Genomic DNA, 20,205 nt, shown 5'->3' with positions numbered 1-20,205 from the left:
CCAGTCAGTTTCTGCACATGGAACGAGGGAGGGCAGCATCTTGTTCTTTGCCTCAGGCAGCAAAATGTCTTGGGCTGACCCTGGTTTTTGTGCTTCGCAGTCAGTGAGAATAGATAAGCAGCTGTGCAGCCACACATTTCTGTCCATGTCATGCATTATACATGAACAAGTAAGTGGAGAGTGTTATTTCTGTCTGGCATGAAATATATTGTGTGTTAAAATATACTAGTCAGATCAAAGAGACTGCAGTTGCAGACACCAAAGGGAAACTCAGATTTGTGGTTTCTGTGATGGTTCCGCCACGCCAAAGAAAAAGAAAATTCTAAAAACACAAAGGACGCTCAGATAACTCTAAAGGAAAGGCAATTATTCCGGCATAACTTTCTCTTTTTATATTTCATTTTAACTGATTTATAAAGAGATAACAAGGATTCTTAAATTTAAAACAACAAAATGTCGCAAAATAGCTATATATCAAATAAGTTTTAAAGATAAAAAAATGAATACAGAAAATAAAAAAAAATGAAATGGAAAAAATAAGAGATTTTGAATAGGGCCAAATGTTCCACACCGTTTTAGGATTTAGCAATAATATGGAAGTGTTTACTCAAGTACTTGGGAGAATGGGGGAGGTTGTCTAGTTCCATATTAAAGTGATAATTATCATAGCAGCTGTTAGGAAATATAGAATGAACATTTTATATGTACAATAATTTTGTAGTCTATTAAATTCAGCATCTGAGGCCCACTATTGCTGGCTGGAGACTTTCTGTTCAGTGTTTCAGCCATTCCTTTGAGGATACTTTAGGCATAGACCCTGAGCATGTTTAGACCTTACTGGGTTGGGTTTTTTTTGGGGGGGGGCAACTGGCTCCCTTAGGAGCCCTTCCAGGGTGGGTGGGTCTGAATCTACTTCTGCTGAGCTAATACTTCCACCGTGTTTATCAGGAACCCTGCTTTGACTACATAGCTGTCACAACTCAGCACCTAAGTTTGCTATTAATATATTCACAGCAATAATGTGGAATGTTTCTGTGTAGCCAGCCATGCTCTTCTTTCATGAGATTCCATTTCCTTTCCAGTCATTTGGCATTTCATGGCTGCTGAGCATGCTCATTGCAGGGGATTGGACTAGATGACCCTCGGGGTCCCTTCCAACTTTACGGTTCTATGTTTCTATGATTTGATGGGTTCACCTAGTGTTGTGCTGAAAAATTTGTCCTGATTTTTTTGTTGTTGTTGTTTAACCACCTTCCGTCAATTAATAAGATAAATGACACTTGGAAATTATGAAAGGGAAGAGAAAATTTTGATGAAATACTCATGGTTGTGGTGCAAAGTTTTATTGTGCTCATCTTACTTTCAAAGAGGTGTCCTTTCTTTCACTCTATGAATCATCTTTTTCCATGGTCCGCACTCTGCAGACAGCCATGCATAATCTCTAGGACTGAGAAGCCTTCATATGAAATTGTCAGCATGTTAAAACAGTCCTCATTGCTAAAAGATTCCCAGCAATCAGGTTTAATGCTGAGAATCAAAGATTATGAAATGATGCACCAAGAAACAGATATGCCATTAGATGTTAAATTAATTCCTAAGAGGAGAGTAGCACACTAATGAGCTAGATTCAAAAGCAAATCAGTTCTTCATATTAAAGTTCAATTCATTAATTAATATTTCTTTGTGTAAATAAAAATACCACTCATATTAGAGCTAAAAGGTAATGTATTAATGTGCCAATTTTTTTAGTTGACTTGCTCATAATGAAAACCATTATATTAATTTTCATGGTCTTAATGCCTGCTGTGTAGTTATTGATGCCCTGTGATCCATGATTAGATTTAGCTGCTGCATCCATTATTTTTATTGGTTTATAATCTCTGTTTACAATTTTCATAAATTTGGCTGTTGCTACTATCAGCGAAGAGCTTGATTGTTGTGCCTACAAACGGACTAAATGTGAATTCAATTGAAAAAGAGAATATTGTTGACCTTTTTTATTTCTTTACCCATTTTATTACCTACCTTTTCCTTTTCCCGAGGAAAGGAAGCCTTTGGAAATATGAAAGTCATCAGTCATAAACCCATGTACATTTGTAAGAATGCCCCACAGTTTTCAGTTAGATCATCATGCAAAGATGTCTATGGATCTTGAGATGCAGAGTTCTGTTCCTATGCCACATACACAACTGCCCAACAACAGATCAGCAAAATCCATCATGACTCTTTGACTGCATACACAACATACATTTAAAGTACATGACTCCCTCTCAGAGAATCCTGGGAACTGTAGTTAATTAAGGGTGCTGGAAATTGTAACACCGTAGGGGAAACTACAGTTTCCATTATTCTTTGGGGGGAAGCCATGTGCTTTCAATGTATGTTATATATGCAGCAGAGGGTACCAGGACTGAGAGATCCAGAGCGAGGGCCCAACCCGACCCAAGCTGCAACTTCATTACCAGGAGGGGGGAAATGACCTAAATTCTAGATCAAAGCAAACAAAAAGAGTTGTTTTATATTCCATTTTCTGTCCATCTTCTATCTAACAGAAGAGCCTGAGGAGCTGGAAGACACTTCTAAAAGTTTCCTGCAGCTCTTTTGGGCAATTTTCCTTGTGAAATATTCTATCTACAAAAACATATTCGAGTATACTTTGGGAGAGAACTCCCCTCACTTATCCTTCTAAATGATATTAAAAACAGCACCTGCAACCAATCTTCAGTAACGTGTGCACAGACCTTCAGATTTTGTATACAGTGCCAATAACTCTGGCAGAAGCTGAAAAAAGTTTAATCAAATTAGCACTCATTAGAAATTACATGGGGGGCAGGAACTAGTTAAGCCAGTTGGTATTTTGAGGGTTGCATTATAACACTGTTTGGCATTTTGAGTGTTGCATTACAAGAGATATTGACTTGGAGGAGATAATGTGTGATTCTGAGATACCTTGATCGGGACCCAAAACTCATTTTGCAGGCTAGATGTTGTATTAGGAAAATTGCAAAGAAAAGGTGGATGTTTGGAGGCATTGTAGAGAAACCCCAGTGTGGACTATGTTATAATCTGAGAAATGTAGAAAATGTAATTTCAGAATTAAAATAAAAAATTTCTTTCATCACTCGTGTTTGTGTGGAATCAGGTAGTGGGATTATTTGGGAAGGAACTCTGATCCCTCTCAGAGAAATTCAGAGAATGGTGACAAGGAAGAGAGGTCCTTTTAGGTTGAAGAGCCCTGCTTATGGAATGTTACGCCCACCTGGCAATAAGATTGCTATCTTTTTGGTGCCAGGATAATACTTCCATCTGCTTACTGGCATTTACTGGCATAATTATTGATTTCTAACAGGCTTTAGTTATTGTATGTATATTGTGCTAACACTTATTGTGTTAACAGGATGTGTTTTTCTATTATATGTATAAATTGTAGATGTTTTGTTTTAAATTTGGTATAATTATATTTTTGTAAAGATATACTGAGTCTTTTTTGAGAGATGATGAAGATAATAGCAATACTTTACAATATTCATAGCGTTGGGCCCTGCTTTTAGCCGAAAAATTGTGTATTTATTTAATCTTCAGTTCTTTGCCTAGCTGTTTCCTTTTATTTTTATGTTACTTAAAATACTTAAAGTGCCATATTTTACAAATATCAAAGCAGTGTACAACAATAAAAGCAAGCATATTAAAAATTCATAAAAATACAATAAAACAATAAAGGGTGAATCACTGGGTAAATAACTATTTAGAAATCACTAATGAATTATAAATATAAATAATGTTGGAAAGCATGGAATGGGCTCCTTTAAGATTTTAAGAAATAATCATTACATTTTGTCCTGAAGTTTCTCTGTTTTGTGTAATTGGCAAAGGGCCATACGATTGTTCCCAATTAACCTGGGGAAAATGAGATTAACATCACAATTTTTGCCATTTCTATTCCAGCGTTAACCCTATTGAATTCAGTGGGGCCTAATGCCACATAAATGGGGTTAGGATGGGAGCTGGGGTTACATTTTTTTATAGAATCGGGATGAGACATAGAGATGAAGCTCATTTGGACCCATTTTGTTCATTATTACTCATCCCATACTTGCTTGAAATCCAATAGCTAGTCTTCTGAATAAGAGAACCAAAAGGTACAGATGTTCACTTATCTGGATAATGAAAGAAGAAATGGGAAAGCAATCATGATTTTCCAAGGGCATATTTTAAACTGAGTTGCAGTCTGAAATACAAGGTGGATCAGCTTAGTAATCTCTTTCTAAATTACCTATATAAACAATGTTCCTTGGTGAAACAGAACGAAGAGGAGGCTGTGGTCATTCTGACAAGCTACATAAAATATCCACTTATAAAATGTTATGTGCTTGTAGTCTGCTTTCCAAAACAGTTGTTCAGATACTGATTGTTCTCTGCCCACATCTTATTCTAGCTGCATGGAGCTGTTGTCTGTTTTGAAGGACTTGGATTTGTCTTTGAACAAATTTGTCTTACATTAAAGAGGACATGAGAAGATAAGGCCCCTTGAGATAAGGATTGCAAATCTGACTTTTATATAGTGTTACCTTAGAAAAGAATGTTTTGGGGATGCATGGGGGAAATGTTAATTCTTTTCAGGACGAAGTTACTTTTCTCAGCAATATTCTTCTAAGGCTGTCTCAGATTTTCATCACTACTAAAATATTTACAAAACAAAAATGATTACAATTTTTTTGTTCTGCAAAAAAAAAAAAAAAATCAACAAAGTTGAATTCCAGATGCCTTTTTGATGGATTCAGCAAATGGATTTACAGATGATAGTTATTGTTACAAAAAAAATAAAAATAATGATGCATACATTGCACAGAGCAATACCCTGCACTGGACTGTTTCTCATTTCCAGAATTTGCTATAGCAAAAAAAATCTAACATCAACAAATTAAAGGGGGGGGGGGGTAGAATGATGGAAAAATAAGTAGGAAATTAAAAGTGTATCATATTAGCTTGCATCTAGGCAGGCTGCAATCTTAACCGCACTTAGAATTGCATTGGTATGCATGCTTAAAGTAGAATCATTCACATCAACAGCCCTATTGATTTCAGTGGGTCTACACTAAGCAAGACCAAGTCTGGCTCCAATCCCATCTATTCAGTGATGATTGATGATTTCAGTACAATATGGTCACTAAATCACCCTGTAAAATATTTGAGTATTGTATGTGATACCATAATAAAAAGTAAATACAGTACATCAAATACAGTACATCAAATACAGTACATCAAATACAGTAAACTTTCTTGAAGCTGGTTCTCTCTCTCTCTCTCCCTCCCTCCCTCCCTCCCTCCCTCTCTCTCCCCCTCTCTCCAGAGGACCTTCGTGAAGAGAGTTCTGTTTGGAATTATTAACCTGAACACTACCAAAGTTCACTACAAACTGTTTACTATGCTTGTCACTGGAGTTTTGGCTAGTTGAATTCAGGAATAAAGTGTCACTGTCAGTATTTCCTGATGATAATGGATTATATTTCTCTCTCTCAATATATATTTATTTCTGATCCAAGAGTTGAAATTATTTCTATGCCTCCTTGTGCATGTTCTTGCCTGAATAGACAAGAATATAGAACAGAAGTGAGGAGTTTATTAAGAAGAAGCTTGGCATATATAAGATTTTGAGGTAACAGAACTGTGAAAGTATACATCACTGAAACTGGGGTGGAATACATACAAAATAGCTATTCACACCAACCACTCCACTTGCTTTCCTGTTCATGTTAACCTTTCTAATCCTAGGATTATGCTGGTTATCCAAATGCAGTTAGAGTTTTAAAATGATGTAAAGTGTCACCCTTAAAAAGAAAATAGGGATGCTGGTCTTTTGTTTTCAGACCATATTTTATTAAACTGCTAACTATTATTATTCAAATACAGCAAATTCCTTTATCTTTCTGAACATCAGCTGCAGCCCAAACATTCGTATATTTGCACCAGAAACTAGTGACCAAATACAAAAGCACAACTACAGTTACAGAAACTATTTGCCTTTCCTCCTTGAGGAGAGAGTTGGAGGGTGAAATCAAAGGGAAATCTTTCAGGCAGAATACAAGATGCTACTCAGCTTCATGAATAAAACTGAGTTGGGCTTTCACAGCAATAGGACTGCAGTGTGCTGACAGCTGAGCATAAAAAGTTATTTGTACGATAGCTGAGCCAGTTTATTATCTCTCCCTCCAACCCAGTAAGATTTTGGATTGATCAAACTCTTTTCTTCTTCTTTTTTCCCCTTCCATATTGATATTTTTATATCATTTGGGTTTCAATGGTTGTGTTCTTCACTGAGATGGAATGGGAGCTTCTAGAGAAACCGGAGAAACCATGGACAGGCTGTTTGTTTGTTTGTTTGTTTGTTTGTTTGTTTGTTTGAGCAGGCAGTGACAAAGGACTTAGACCAAGGCAGCGGGACGTGGGTGGCGCTGTGGGTTAAACCACAGAACCTAGGACTTGCTGATCAGAAGGTTGGCGGTTCGAATCCCCACAACGGGGTGAGCTCCTGTTGCTCAGTCCCTGCTCCTGCCAACCTAGCAGTTCTAAAGCATGTCAAAGTGCAAGTAGATAAATAGGTACTGCTCTGGCGGGAAGGTAAACGGCATTTCTGTGTTATGCCGCCCACATGACTCGGAAGCTGTACCCCGGCTCCCTCGGCCAATAAAGCGAGATGAGCACCGCAACCCTAGAGCCAGTCACGACTGGACCTAATGGTCAGGGGTCCCTTTACCTTTACTGAGGCAGCAGCAAGGTAGTAGAATGAATTCAATCAATTCAAGTTACAGATCACATTTGCCCTGTTTTGAAGCTTCCTACAAGTAGAAAACCAGCACAGCAAGGAACATGCCAGATCAGTTCATTTCCACTCATTGTGCTAGTGTGCATTTCTTAAAACATATTTCCGTTCAGGTGTTTGTTTTTATGCAAGGGAACATTAAAGAGGCACAATCCTATGCAGAAAATCCTATTATTTTTTTTATAAAATTTTTATTGGTTTTACAGAATTTTTTAAAGACAAACAAACACCTAAAAAGACACACAAACACGTATAATTTCATAACATTTTTTCATAAACCTCTTTTCCGGGACTCCCCCATACCCCCCCTTTCTGCATCCCAATGTCCATAATTTTTTAGCAACTTCTAAATATTCCTTTCCAACCTCTGTCGTCTTAATCTTTTCTATAATCTGATCTTATATCACTGTATCCCTTTTTTTCCTGAAAACCTCAACATTCTAACATTCATCAAGTTTATAATAGTCCTTAAGATAACTTTTAAATTTTCTCCATTCTTCTTCCGCCGTCTCTTTTCCCTGATCACGGATTCTGCCTGTCATCTCAGCCAGTGTCATATAGTCCATCACCTTCATCTGCCATTCTTCCAGAGTAGGTAGATCTTGTGTCTTCCAATACTTTGCGATGAGTATTCTTGCTGCTGTTGTAGCATACATAAAGAAAGTTCTATCCCTCTTTGACACCAATTGGCCGACAATGCCCAAGAGAATGGCCTCTGGTTTTTTAGGGAAAGTACATTTAAGTACCTTTTTCATTTCATTATAAATCATTTCCCAGAAGGCCTTAATCTTCGGGCATGTCCACCAAAGGTGATAAAAGGTACCTTCAGTCTCTTTACATTTCCAACACTTGTTATCAGGCAAATGATAAATTTTTGCCAGCTTGACTGGGGTCATGTACCACCTGTAAACCATTTTCATAATGTTTTCCTTTAAGGCATTACATGCCGTGAATTTAATACCGGTGTTCCACAACCATTCCCAGTCAGCAGACATAATGTTATGACCAATGTCCTGTGCCCACTTAATCATAGCCGATTTAACTGTTTCGTCCTGTGTATTCCATTTCAGCAGCAAGTTATACATTCTTGATAAATTCTTAGTATTGGGCTCTAACAGTTCAGTCTCTAATTTTGATTTTTCCACCTGAAAGCCAACTTTCCTATCCTGTTTGAAAAACTCCATTATTTGATGATATTGAAACCAATTTTGTACTTTATGTTTCATTTTCTCATAACTTTGTAATTTCAATTTACCTCCCTCCTGTTCCAAAATTTCCCAATACTTCGGCCATCCGACCTCCATATTGAGTTTCTTCACTGCCTTAGCCTCCACTGGAGACACCCATCTGGGGGTTTTGTTTTCCAACAGATCTTTATATCTTATCCAAACATTAAACAATGCTTTTCTAACAATATGATTTTTAAAGGCCCTATGCAGCTTAATTTTATCATACCATAGATATGCGTGCCAACCAAATGCATTATTAAAACCTTCCAAATCCAAAATGTCTGTATTCTCGAGGAGCATCCACTCTTTCAGCCAGCAAAACGCTGCTGCTTCATAGTACAATTTTAAGTCCGGCAGGGCAAAACCCCCTCTTTCTTTAGCATCTGTCAATATTTTAAATTTGATTCTGGGCTTTTTGCCCTGCCAGACAAATTTCGAGATATCTTTCTGCCACCTCTTAAAACATTCCATCTTGTCAAGAATCTGCAAGGTTTGAAACAAAAATAACATTCTAGGCAATACATTCATCTTAATCACTGCAATTCGGCCTAACATTGACAATTTCAAATTTGACCATATTTCTAGATCTTTTTTAATTTCTGACCAGCATTTTTCATAGTTGTCCTTATACAAATTCAATTTTTTTGATGTCAGATAAACCCCTACCTATGCAGAAAATCCTATTGTGTGGAATGTTGGGAAACAAGTGTTCCCATTTCCCAGAGCATGTTCTGTGAGTGAGATCTGTACTCTAATAATGTATTTGGTTTTTTGTTGCATATTCAAATATAAGCTGCAGTTTATTATTTTTTTTACTTTGAATTTGAACCACTTTTGTAAACCTAAAATCAAATAACAAGGTGCTTCTACAACAAAATGAGATAGGCACTTTTCTAACCTTTTCTCCATATGACTTATTCTAGATGACAATCAAATCTGGTTGATGGATGCAGCTGTCAAATAAGTGATTCTGTGGGTGGGGGATGTTGTACCAGCTTATGTACCAGCAGGGTGACACAGTCTGTTACTTTGCTGCTACTATAGAAATAAAAATGTAGCAATAGCTCTGCATGCTATACTATTTCCGTTATGCATCAGATACATGAGAACTGGGACATTTGCAGTTCATCCTTACCTAGGAGTTATAAGGGCTATGAAGAGCTTTGGGAGGGGGATATAATCGCATGAAATTTTGACAGCATCTGTCACTTTCCTTCTGTATGATGTAGACAGGGAATTCTTCTGAATTCTTTCCCCCATATTTAGACTTAGCTGAGCTGAGCTGATGGTTATAAGCAGTGCTTTTTTCTGGGGGGACACAGGGGTATGCATACCCCTAAACATTTTGTGAATCTATGTTGGGCCTCATTGAGGGGCGGTATTTCAATATGAGTAGGAAAATGAGAGTACCCCTAAGCATTTTTTTAAAGAAAAAAAAGCACTGGTTATAAGAAACAAAGAGTGTGTGTAAAATCTGATGGTTTAAGGCAATCAGAATCAGTAAATGGGGCCCAGATAAGAGTCAGTAAACTCAAATATTTCTGTAACACTTAGAGGCTTGATTTTTACTGATCTTACAGCCGAAGAATCATTACAAGACTTTCCCCCTAAGCTGTTGCTACCTTGGAGATTTCTTCTGACTGTAACAAATACAACGGTATTCTGTTCCTGTTTTTGGTATGAAAGAAAGAGCTGTCCATAGATGCTACTCTTATCTTTAAAATGTCACTTGACATAACAATGGCAAGATCCATCAGCAGGCACAAAATTAGGCCTCAAAGCTTGGGGAGTTGTCTAAGGACAGGTGAAAATCTTGAGTCTTCACACTGTTTAAAAGCACTCCCTCTCCTCCTTTCCCCATTTAAATGCTTTGTACACTGCATAGCAAATGCGTGCAGACTCCCTTGACACATCTCACTATTCTTATAGAAATAATTCAGGTGTTTGAATCAAGTAGGAATCACCAGGTTTGAAACGCTGCTTTAGGGATAAAGTATCTGGAGGCAGTGGCTGTATTTGGACAACATGATAAACTGTGTGGGGTGCAAGAGACACAGGCTTTCCTAGACTCATTCCCATCATAACCAACCAACTAAGGTTTCTCATGATGAGAACAAGTCTAGGCAGGCCTCAGACTCTTGCACGCTCCCTTCTCCTTGCCTGGCACAGCCATAAGCAGGAGTAGAGTCGTCTTCTTCTTCTTCTTCTTCTTCTTCTTCTTCTTCTTCTTTATTAACTACAGACTAGGATTATGCAAGATCCCTAAAATGTGGTTAAACTTAACCATGGTCTGTTCTTACAAATGGTTTCATAATCCATTGATGGAAGCTGGCTCGTTTCAAACAAACCATTCATCAAAGCAGTTTTTAACCACGATTTGTCATGCTCAAATGACATAAGTAACGGTTAATAATAAAGTCATGATTAAGAGTTACAATAACCCTTGTGTTTTTGGTGTGTGTTGATCTGATTTTAGTTTACTGCTGCTTTTAAAAATGTTTTTAATAACTTATTTTAACAATTTTATTGATAATTCTTCTTGTAAACTAATTCAAGGTTTGTTAGGATCAAGTGGTATTTAAATTCTCCTCTGCTCTTCCACCATGGCCATGAGGAAGAGATTGGAAGCTTCTCCCAGGTTAATTGATTTAGCATGCCAGCTGAGCTGAGATCTAATCTGTGGTAAATCTTACTATGATTTGTTAAACAAGCCATCTGAATCACTTACACTTAGAAGTTGGCTTGTTTCAATAAGCCATCATTAAGATTAACCATAGTTTGTGCAAATTTGGATGTTGCAATCAATTGCTATTAATCTAAAATAGAAATGAAAGCTTCAAAGCTCCTCCTTGTATTTGAGCCAGAAGACTAGATGGAGCACAGAGGGCCCATATTTTGCTTAGGCTCATTCCTAACACGATAAAGTCACGATTTATCATGACTTCCATATGCAGTCAATGCACATTAGTGTGAAACTCTGCTGGGCAATTTAGTTCCTCTTTCTGCTGACTCATTAGGATGCTGCAATAGGGAAAGATGGTGCTAAATCAGAAGGCCATTTGTTGAATCCTGTCATTTGCACTTATTGTCGTGGGAGTGTAGCTGGATGTCACTGGGGCTGATAGGAATCCAGCAACATCTGAAGGCCAACAGGTTGCTGAGCCCTGTTCTAGATTCCTGTAGCAGCCATCACAGGAACATCAAACCCATAACCCATGTCACCTTGAAAAATCCAAACTAGCTTGGTTAACTTATCTATTTCTTCATTTAATAACTCCTAAATAAATTTGCAGCTATAGCAGGCTAACTGAACAGGCTTCCAGTGTCAAAAGCTGTTTGTGATTAAGTACAACATTGTATAGCAAGTAACAATACAGGAACCATAACACTGGACTGAAAACCTATTCTTCCTATCACACCTATTTTTTCCCCATTCCCCAAAGGCCTGACATTTCTTGTGATGCTCATAAATCAGTTTGTCTAAAAAAAATTTTTTTTCCTTTGCCCTTTATATGAAAATAGAGACTTTGGGTAAAAAGGCAGAGAAGCTGTATTCTATGTGCAAATGTTGACTGAAAAACTCAGCAGTTGGTGGGGTGGGGGAAACCACTGAGACAAGTTCTCCAATATTATTTAACCATAAATGCAGTGCTTGAGAGAATATGGCGTTCTCCTCTCATGGCAATCCAGAACCACAAAAAGCATAAACAGAACATGAATCAAAATGAATGTTTCCTGATTTGAAATTTAGAAATGATTGGTAAATAGCTTTCAGAGCCATGCACAAATTTAATCATATGGTACTAAGAAAATGCTTTAATTTCACTCAATTTCATCAGATCAGATTGCACAAAAATATCCTATTCATGAAGTTAACCCCAGTCACATCCAGCTTAATCTCCTTAAAATATGTCAAGGAAAATCCATATGATTGAATTAAATGAACAGTATTCAGAAACCAAGAATCTGATTTCACATTCGTTAGAGTTGTTTGCTTTAGTAGGTAAAGTCTGAGTGCAATGAAGAAAGGGAAGATCTAAAATGATCACTCTATGAAGGAAAACTATCAAATCCCAAGTCCCCCTGACAAAGTTTTTATCAAATCTGGTTTCCTAAAATTGTCCTTTAAAAGAACAAACCATTCTCCTTAGTCTCAGTTTGAGATATTCCCGTTATTCAAGAATAGCTCCATAAAAAATAAATAAGAAGGAAGGTCACGGCAATGTTGTGAAATTGGAGTGTGGTGATCACACAGGGTCCCCGGACGTTTAACGGTCTGTTGATCTCTGTGCCACCACTGTGCTCGCTTCCCCGCTGCCACCAACCAGTTACTCTCTGGTAAAACACTGAGTCCAGGCAGTTGTTAAAAGTAAACCAAAAAACCCCCCACAAAAACAAGTTTATTTTACAAACATTAACAAGTTTATGGTTTCTCAGATAATATTCCTGTCAGTATCTTAACTTTAGTTTCTTTACCAGCCCTATACCTTCCTAATACCTTCTGACTGATTATCTCAACTGTTTGACTGACTCCTCTTAACAAATTCTCTCACTCTCTGTCTCATCTAACTCCAGACTGTCTTCTCAACTACTCTAACTCTTTCTCATAAAAAAACCTCTGTGCTTAAACCATATACACAGTTAACTCTGCCCCCTGGGTTCCCATTGGTTAGTCGTTTTACAATTAGTTAACCCTTTCCCTATGAACCCAGTATGATGTCACACACAAAGGAGGGCCAACGCCACATGGAGTTCACATTTCTTTGAGTCTTTCAGGTAACCCCAAATCCTGTCTTAACACATAATGTCAAAGCAAGGTTGGAACACCTTCTCCTCCTTCCTCCATCATGAGTGCCATTTCTTCCAGTTCATCAGAAACCACACAGTTTGTCATTGCATCTAAACCAGCAAACCATGGTTGTGCTATTCCAAATCAAAGCACATTCAGCAAAGTGCATTGACTAAATCATATACTGTATAGGCAGGGATTGCAGACCCTCCCACCTTTTCCTGGGGGTGGAAAATAGAAAATCTTTTTAAATCCAGGCCTTCTGACTCTTCCATCCAACTCTCCTGCAGAGTGGAGAGCCTCAGCATTAGTACAGAGAGGCTGAATAGGGTAACATTTCTTGCTTGACTTTTGTTTCTGCATGTATGTGAGGGGGGGGGGGAATAGTTTTTCATGTCACACAGCAGGCTGTTTCAGGTCCAAAAAGCCATAAAACAACAACTCTAAAACACTCTCAAGCTGGCTTTGCAGCCATTCCATGCTGAATAGCGCAGCCAGGTGTAGAAACCATATATGCAACCTTTGTACTATGTTCTCTACAGAAGTCAGTTGACCTTTTACGCTAAGTGGGAAATCATTTGTGAAATCCCAATTACTTGGTTCTAAGCTATTTCAGCAGGTGAATGCCACGTGTTAACCCTGCTTTAGAAAGGGAGCACATTACGTGTATAGGAAGAAATTGCTGTCCTTTTTTGTACAAGAATCTTATTCCCCAAAGTAGAAAATTACAAAAGCAACTGGTGCAATACAGGTAAAATGAGAGATGCAACTAACTTTATCATAGCAGATCTTCAAAATGTTTGCTTTTTAAAACTGCTGTGAAGTTTTGGGGTTTTTTGTTCAAGCATAAAGGACAATGGGCAATTGACCTTCCCAGAATCATATCAGAGAGCTCTGCATTGTGTGTGTGTGTGTGTGTGTGTGTGTGTGTGTGTGTGTGTGTGTGCTACCATCTGGATGCAAAGTTGCCAAGATTGTAGGGAGAATTCCGGTGTCTTGCAGGATTTTTGTTAGGATGCAAAACCAGGTTGGCCTTGAGCAAGTCTCTTTTCAGCTATCCTCAGTTTTTGAAATGGCAAGACAAGATCCCCAAAGCTTTAGTCTCCTGTAGTTTGGTATGGAAACAGCTACTCCTTCTAAACCGTTCCTGCAGTCCTTTGGTGAGACAGCCCCAGCAGGGATTTAAAATTACAAAACATGCATCAAAGCAAAGTGTGGAAATATAGGATGTTAGACCTTTAAACTATCCCCTTATATGCTGCTTCCAAAGACCCCACCCCCCTTCCCTTAACTTTTGGTAAGTTAAAAAATGTTTTATTTACAAATTATTCAAAGAGTAGATTCATGTGCTTTTCTGTACAGTAGCAAGAAAAGACAGGCAGCATAACTTGGGTACCAAAATAGTAAGATGTTTCTTTTTTTAAAAAAAAATAAATTGCATTTTTTCCAGATAGAATTACACAGTCAGATATACATAGAAACAAAAACAACAAGAAAAGAAAAGAAGAAAAGATGAATTATTTCAAAGCTTTTTTGAATCTTCTATCGGACTTCCCCACATCTCCCTCACCGTGCATTCCCAACAATAAAAATATCAGCAAATTATAACCTTGTTTCATACTTTTCTTTTGTACTTTCAGATAATTGCATTTTAAGTTTAAATTACTTAATTAATTTGCTCTAAAAACAAATATAATGTTGTTTTAACATTTAAACATTAGTCCTTTCATTAATATTACTTAGTTTCATATATCATCCACTCTCATTGCTGGTGCTAACCTTTCCAAATCATGCGGATTCTTATGATTCGTATAACTCATAAAATTTTTGCAAATAGTCTTTAAATTTTATCCAGTCCTCCTCCATTGCTTCTTCTCCCAAGTCTCGGATCCTGGCAGTCATCTCCGCCAATTCCATATAGTCCATCAGTTGCGTTTGCCACTCTTCCAGTGTCGGTAAATCTTGAATCTTCCAATATTTTGCAATAAGGATTCTTGCTGCTGTAGTTGCATACATAAAAAACGTTCTGTCCTTCTTTAACACCTTTTGGCCGACAATGCCCAAGAGAAAGGCCTCTGGTTTCTTAGGAAAGGTGTACTTAAACACCTTTTTTAACTCATTGTAAATCATTTCCCAGAAGGCCTTCACTTTTGGACAAGTCCACCATAGGTGAAAGAATGTCCCTTCAGCCTCCTTACATTTCCAACATTTGTTATCAGGCAAATGGTATATCTTAGCAAGCTTGACTGGGGTCATGTACCACCTATATATCATTTTCATAATGTTTTCTTTCAAGGCATTGCATGCCGTAAATTTCATACCGGTGGTCCATAACCTTTCCCAGTCTTCAAACATAATGTTGTACCCAATGTCTTGAGCCCATTTTATCATGGCTGATTTAACTGTCTCATCCCAAAATAGTAAGATGTTTCTAAATTATTTGCACAGAAACACAAAGATGGCTTGCTTAAGCCATGCGGTCTAAGCTTGGAGCATCCAGCCTAGATCTCTTTATTGGTAGGGCTCACATGGCAGGACAGCTTACTCTATGGCCTTAACCCCTTCGTGCATTAATTAGAGTTAAGCATGTTGGTTTATATGAGGCTGATTTATTCCACATAAAGAGCCCTCTGCTTGTTTCCTGACCTGTGTAGAATTGAATCAATAGGTGAAGCCAATGCTGTGGCCTTTCACCTCTTGACTGGTTCCAAGGATGGCTTCTATTAGAAATGAGTTGCCAACTAGGGATTCAGATGTGTTGTAAAGAAGAATGCACACTGTGTATCTGAGCATATGTATCCTTCCACACAAGTGCACAGGCTGAAGTCAGTGTAGAAAATGTCATTCCATGCTGCATCAAAATCTTATCTGCTCCTTTCAGATGTATTGCCAGTAGGTTATCGAGTTGGCATTTTCGCCTAAGGACAAAAGCAGGCTCTAAGCACCTAAGAAGGAGGATCAGCTTTCTGAAGAAATAAAATAGGGTATTTAGCAAAAGCCAACATATAGATTTAAGTTCATAAGTATAAAAAACCAGTAATTTGGATCAAGGACTGTTTCTAAAATGTATAATTAAGCAAGAAGAGTATAATATGATTAACTCCTGTGTATCATTAATAATAAAAAATGAAACCTACTATAATGAAAGACATCAAAGATTATAATCCTGCATGATAGTGTTAGAAGTCAGAACCAAATAGATGTGGCATTAAGCACATCATTAGAAAAATATAGCAAGTTTTTTGGGGTTTTTTTTTTAAGCATGCATCCCACCTCCAGGAACATTTTCAATACATTTTATCCCCACTCAAATATAGTAGTAGCTTTATCAAGATGACTTTTGTTAAGGTTACATGTGGAGAAGTAAGGTTTAAATGTCTCATCTCTTTGCATATGATGGTCCTGATAAAATCCATATACCCTGCTCTTGCTTTCTAAATAAGTAAGTAAATCCTGATATGGTTTATAATAATGCATTGAATGTCACATCTATTTTGGTCCCCAGTGGTTAAGTTTGTACTTCAGCTGTAAATCATTTGCTTCACTAGATTAATAAGCTGCCTAGATGTTGCTTGAATGAAGAGAAAAGGTAGGGGACTTAATGAAATCCAAAAGCCCTGTAATGGGACTCCTTTCAATTTTAGCCTAATGGTGTCCCCTATTAGTCTTCTGAAAGCAAGTTTAAAGGTTTGTTGTCACAACAGATAAGGGAGCCAAACACTTCCTTCTTCCGCTCCTCCTGTAATTCAAGCACTCCAAATACTAGGCTTTCTGGTACAGTGCTCTCTGTGTGTCTTATCAAAGCTCTGCCTGAGCTCTACTGAATCATCAATGGTTATAAAGTATTTATATCTGAGGTTTAATGGTTTGGAAACATCATTTCATGATTTAGTGTATTTTATATTGTTGTTTTATTTGGCCATTCATTATAAACTGCCCTGGGGTCCTAAGGACTGGAAAACAGTTTAGAAATGAAGGTTTCTGTAGAAATAATGGGTATGCTTCACTTGTTAAAAGCAATGGAAAACATGTGCAAGCCAAGAGACCAGATTTCATGGCTAGTGCTTCATAGTATTCGTGACTTTGGACCTATGTCTCAAACCAATACCCCAGCGTAGTGTGGGTGATGACATATGAGCAATCTTGCTGATGCTAAGTAAGTCTGAGTCTGGTCATTGCCTGGATAGTTGATGACATGGGAACCACATGTATGATATCAGAGGTGCCAAGTTGCGTGCAAGATTGAGGGGGCCTGTTGTTCATGTGACATCATCAGGAGGAGGCTGAGTGCGGAATCCGGCATGGCTTCAATGGCCAGCGGGTCCTCTCTCATGCTCAGGAGGAGCCGGCCATGCTCTGCTCTACCCTTGGCCTCCTCTGACACTTCAACACTGAGGGGGTCTGGCCCCCTGCCGACAGATATGGAGGGGGCAAAGACAGCTCGGCCCCTTAGAGTTGGCACTCCTATATGGCATATAAATGTAGGAAAATAAAAAGGAATAAATCTTATTCAGCCTAATGCCATAGTCATGAAACAAACAGTTCCCTCCCTCCCTCCCTTCCATTCCTATCCAGTAAGAAAACTTAATTCTGATCAATGTAATATATGTGGTTCTGTTGTGGTTGTTCTTTTTCTCCCTTTGTTTGATCATAGCTTTACGTAATGCATCTCACTTGTCAATATTTTGAACAGCTGTAGCAATAATTTGTGAATGTGGCGCATAGCAATTGTCTGACATATGAGGAAACTCATTACTGCCTTTTGAAAACCCGCATTGCACTTATGTAACGCAAAACCTGTCATCACTGTTTGTGTTTCAGGCACAATATTGGTAGACAATATGTTGATCAAAGGTACAGCAAGAGGACCTGATCCCACCATTGAACTGACATTAAAGGACAACGTAGACTACTGGGTTATCTTAGATCCTATCAACCAGAGGCTTTATCTAAACAGTACTGGACGAATTCTCGACCGAGATGTAAGTTGGTGTCTCTTCTTCCCCCTCGCTCCAGTTTCCGTTTTATATTAAAAACTGCTGATTTCAGTGGAAAAATAAGTATTTTCACAACTAATAAAGGTGGGAAATGTGAAGTGTTTGTTTACTCAGTGTAAGTCTCATTCAGCCCAGCTCTGTATGCTTCAGATTGCAGCCAAAGGATGTTTGTCAAAAAGCAAAGATGACTTAAGAAATAAAAATGCTGTTAGTATATTTTATAGTTTTTGGATGTTCTATCCAAAATAGTGGCAGGGTTTTTTTAAAGGACAATTTGTATCTGTATGTTGATCGATATTCATACTGATGCAAGGCTGTGTGTATTTTTTTGTTCAAGCATACAAACCAGAGCAGTTTGAATAACAACCCTTGGCCCTCCATGTTGCTGAACCACAGCTCCTGTCATCCCTGTTGATTGGCTATGCTGATAGGGGCTGATGGGAGTTGGAGTCCACAAACATCTGGAGAGCCACAGGCAGGCCATCCCTGATCTAAAGGCTGCACTAGGTAAACCAGAAGTGATGGGATTTCAAACAATAAATATGATATATGGTTAACACTCTATAATCCAGACCTACTGTGAGCCCCAAACTCAGCACAACCCATTAGACATATATTGAAGACCACTAGGAGTTTGATATGCCTCCTAGTCTTGCTCTCTACTGCAGACATAGAAAAGGGAACAGTCAAATACTTGACAAACTGGGTGGTAGCTATGTTTGACTTGCCCAAAATAAAATAAAATAATCTTGGTAGAATCAGCACAGCTGCGTTGGACTCCTAGAGCAGGCAGTCAAACCCAATTTGTTTGTATGATGTATAACCCATGATGTGCAATGTTTGCTGCTTGTTTCTGGGAGGTTTCTGCAGAAATCTTTAATGCAGCACCTTTTGCTATTTGAACATAGGATTACATTAAAACTTGTCCCACTTCAGTAATAACCTGGAAAAGACCCAGTTTCTTCCTTACAAATAGAACCAGTGTTAACTGCAGTAGATATTTGTCTTGGTGTTCTAGGAATGGGTTTACAGGATAGAGATAGATGATGATAGATAGATAGATAGATAGATGATAGATAGATAGATAGATAGATAGATAGATAGATAGATAGATAGATATGGATAATGTGTGCATATCAGCTTACCTATATGCACATTGATGCAGCCTAGAAATAAATAAAACTAGGCACTTATCCACAGCAGTGCTCTACGTGTTCAATAAATTTATCTTATTTTGTGGGTATGTGTGCTTTAAGGTTCCTTTAGCAGTAAAGGGATAAAAAAGAATCTGCTGGCAGTTCAGCCTAGTCGATTTCAGCACTCTACCATCTTGTTAGGGGAAATGGCTATAAATTAGAAGCTGGAGTGGGCATGCATTTTTCCCTACCAGCAGGCTGTCCTGCCCTCACCAATTATGATGTAAAATGAAGCCTCACATGTTTTCATGCTTCCTCCCTCTCCCCATCTATGCGATTCACAAAAGAGACAATCTTCCTGAATTATATAATGCTATTGTGAGATGAATATTTGTGAACTCCTTGTTTCTTTAGGCAAAAGAACTTATTTAGATTCAGAATGTATCTTTTTTAGTCTGCTGTGTGCTAGTAAGTGGGCAGATATATTCAGTTGATTTAGCCAGCTGACAACGTAGTCCATACAATTTGCTTTTCTGCAGAAGCATCTATGATTTGAATGTGCACACCGTAGGCGGAGTGCCTACTGAGTAAGCCAAGAGGTTTTCTTCCCTCTGGCCAAGCCTGCAGCCTCTTTCTGCTGCCAATCACTTTCTTCATTTCTTTACACTTTCTTCAGATTTTGGGGCTCCAGGGCATACACCATATTCTTGGGTGCATCTGATCTGGTGAAGCCCTGAAGCAACTAAGGTTTGAAGTTAACAGCCAAACACCTGGTCCTTTCTTTTATTAACTTACTTTCAAAAGGTGGTTTTTAAAAGACAGGTTTATAAGGATTCCAGTGTTCATTTTCAATTCAGGAGCGAATTTGTGCATTTTTGTTTGATTTCAACAGATTGAGCTCCTTATTCAGAGAGCGCAAACATCTTCACTGTGTTTAAAGAAGCATTTGGGCAGGATTAAATGAAGTGGAATTAAGTGATCATACAAGAAGGAAATCTTCAGTCAATATGTAATGTTTTGCTTTAAAGAGTGTAATATAATAGAACGGGCCCTCTTACAAATTTGGTAACTGGTTAAATAATAGGAAGGTGAAAACAGGTGTAAATTGGTGGTTTTCACAAAACAGGAAAATAAGAAGCAGGGTCCCCCAATGATGCTATTGGGACCTGCACTATTTAATTTTCATAAATGTTCTGGAGTCAAGGAAGAGCGATAAGAGAGCCAATTTATGGAT

At 38.0% G+C, this 20,205-nt stretch overlaps 1 protein-coding gene across 18 annotated transcripts in view; it reads left to right on the top strand.

Moving 5' to 3' along the window:
- The window catches only part of PCDH15 (protocadherin related 15), a 678,468-nt gene that overhangs the window by 401,242 nt on the left and 257,021 nt on the right, over window positions 1-20,205 (top strand). For all 18 annotated transcript variants that reach the window (XM_081189558.1, XM_081189550.1, XM_081189563.1 and 15 more), the window contains one exon: window positions 17,660-17,820. In XM_081189558.1, coding sequence (XP_081045684.1) covers window positions 17,660-17,820 — 161 coding nt within the window. The remainder of the gene's footprint in view (window positions 1-17,659; window positions 17,821-20,205) is intronic.

This window comes from Podarcis bocagei, assembly GCF_964188305.1.
Source record: "Podarcis bocagei genome assembly, chromosome: 4".
In the NCBI taxonomy this organism is placed as follows: Eukaryota; Metazoa; Chordata; class Lepidosauria; order Squamata; family Lacertidae; genus Podarcis; species Podarcis bocagei.
Note: the sequence above shows the minus strand (reverse complement) of the source record. Positions and strands in the feature narration are given on the sequence as shown.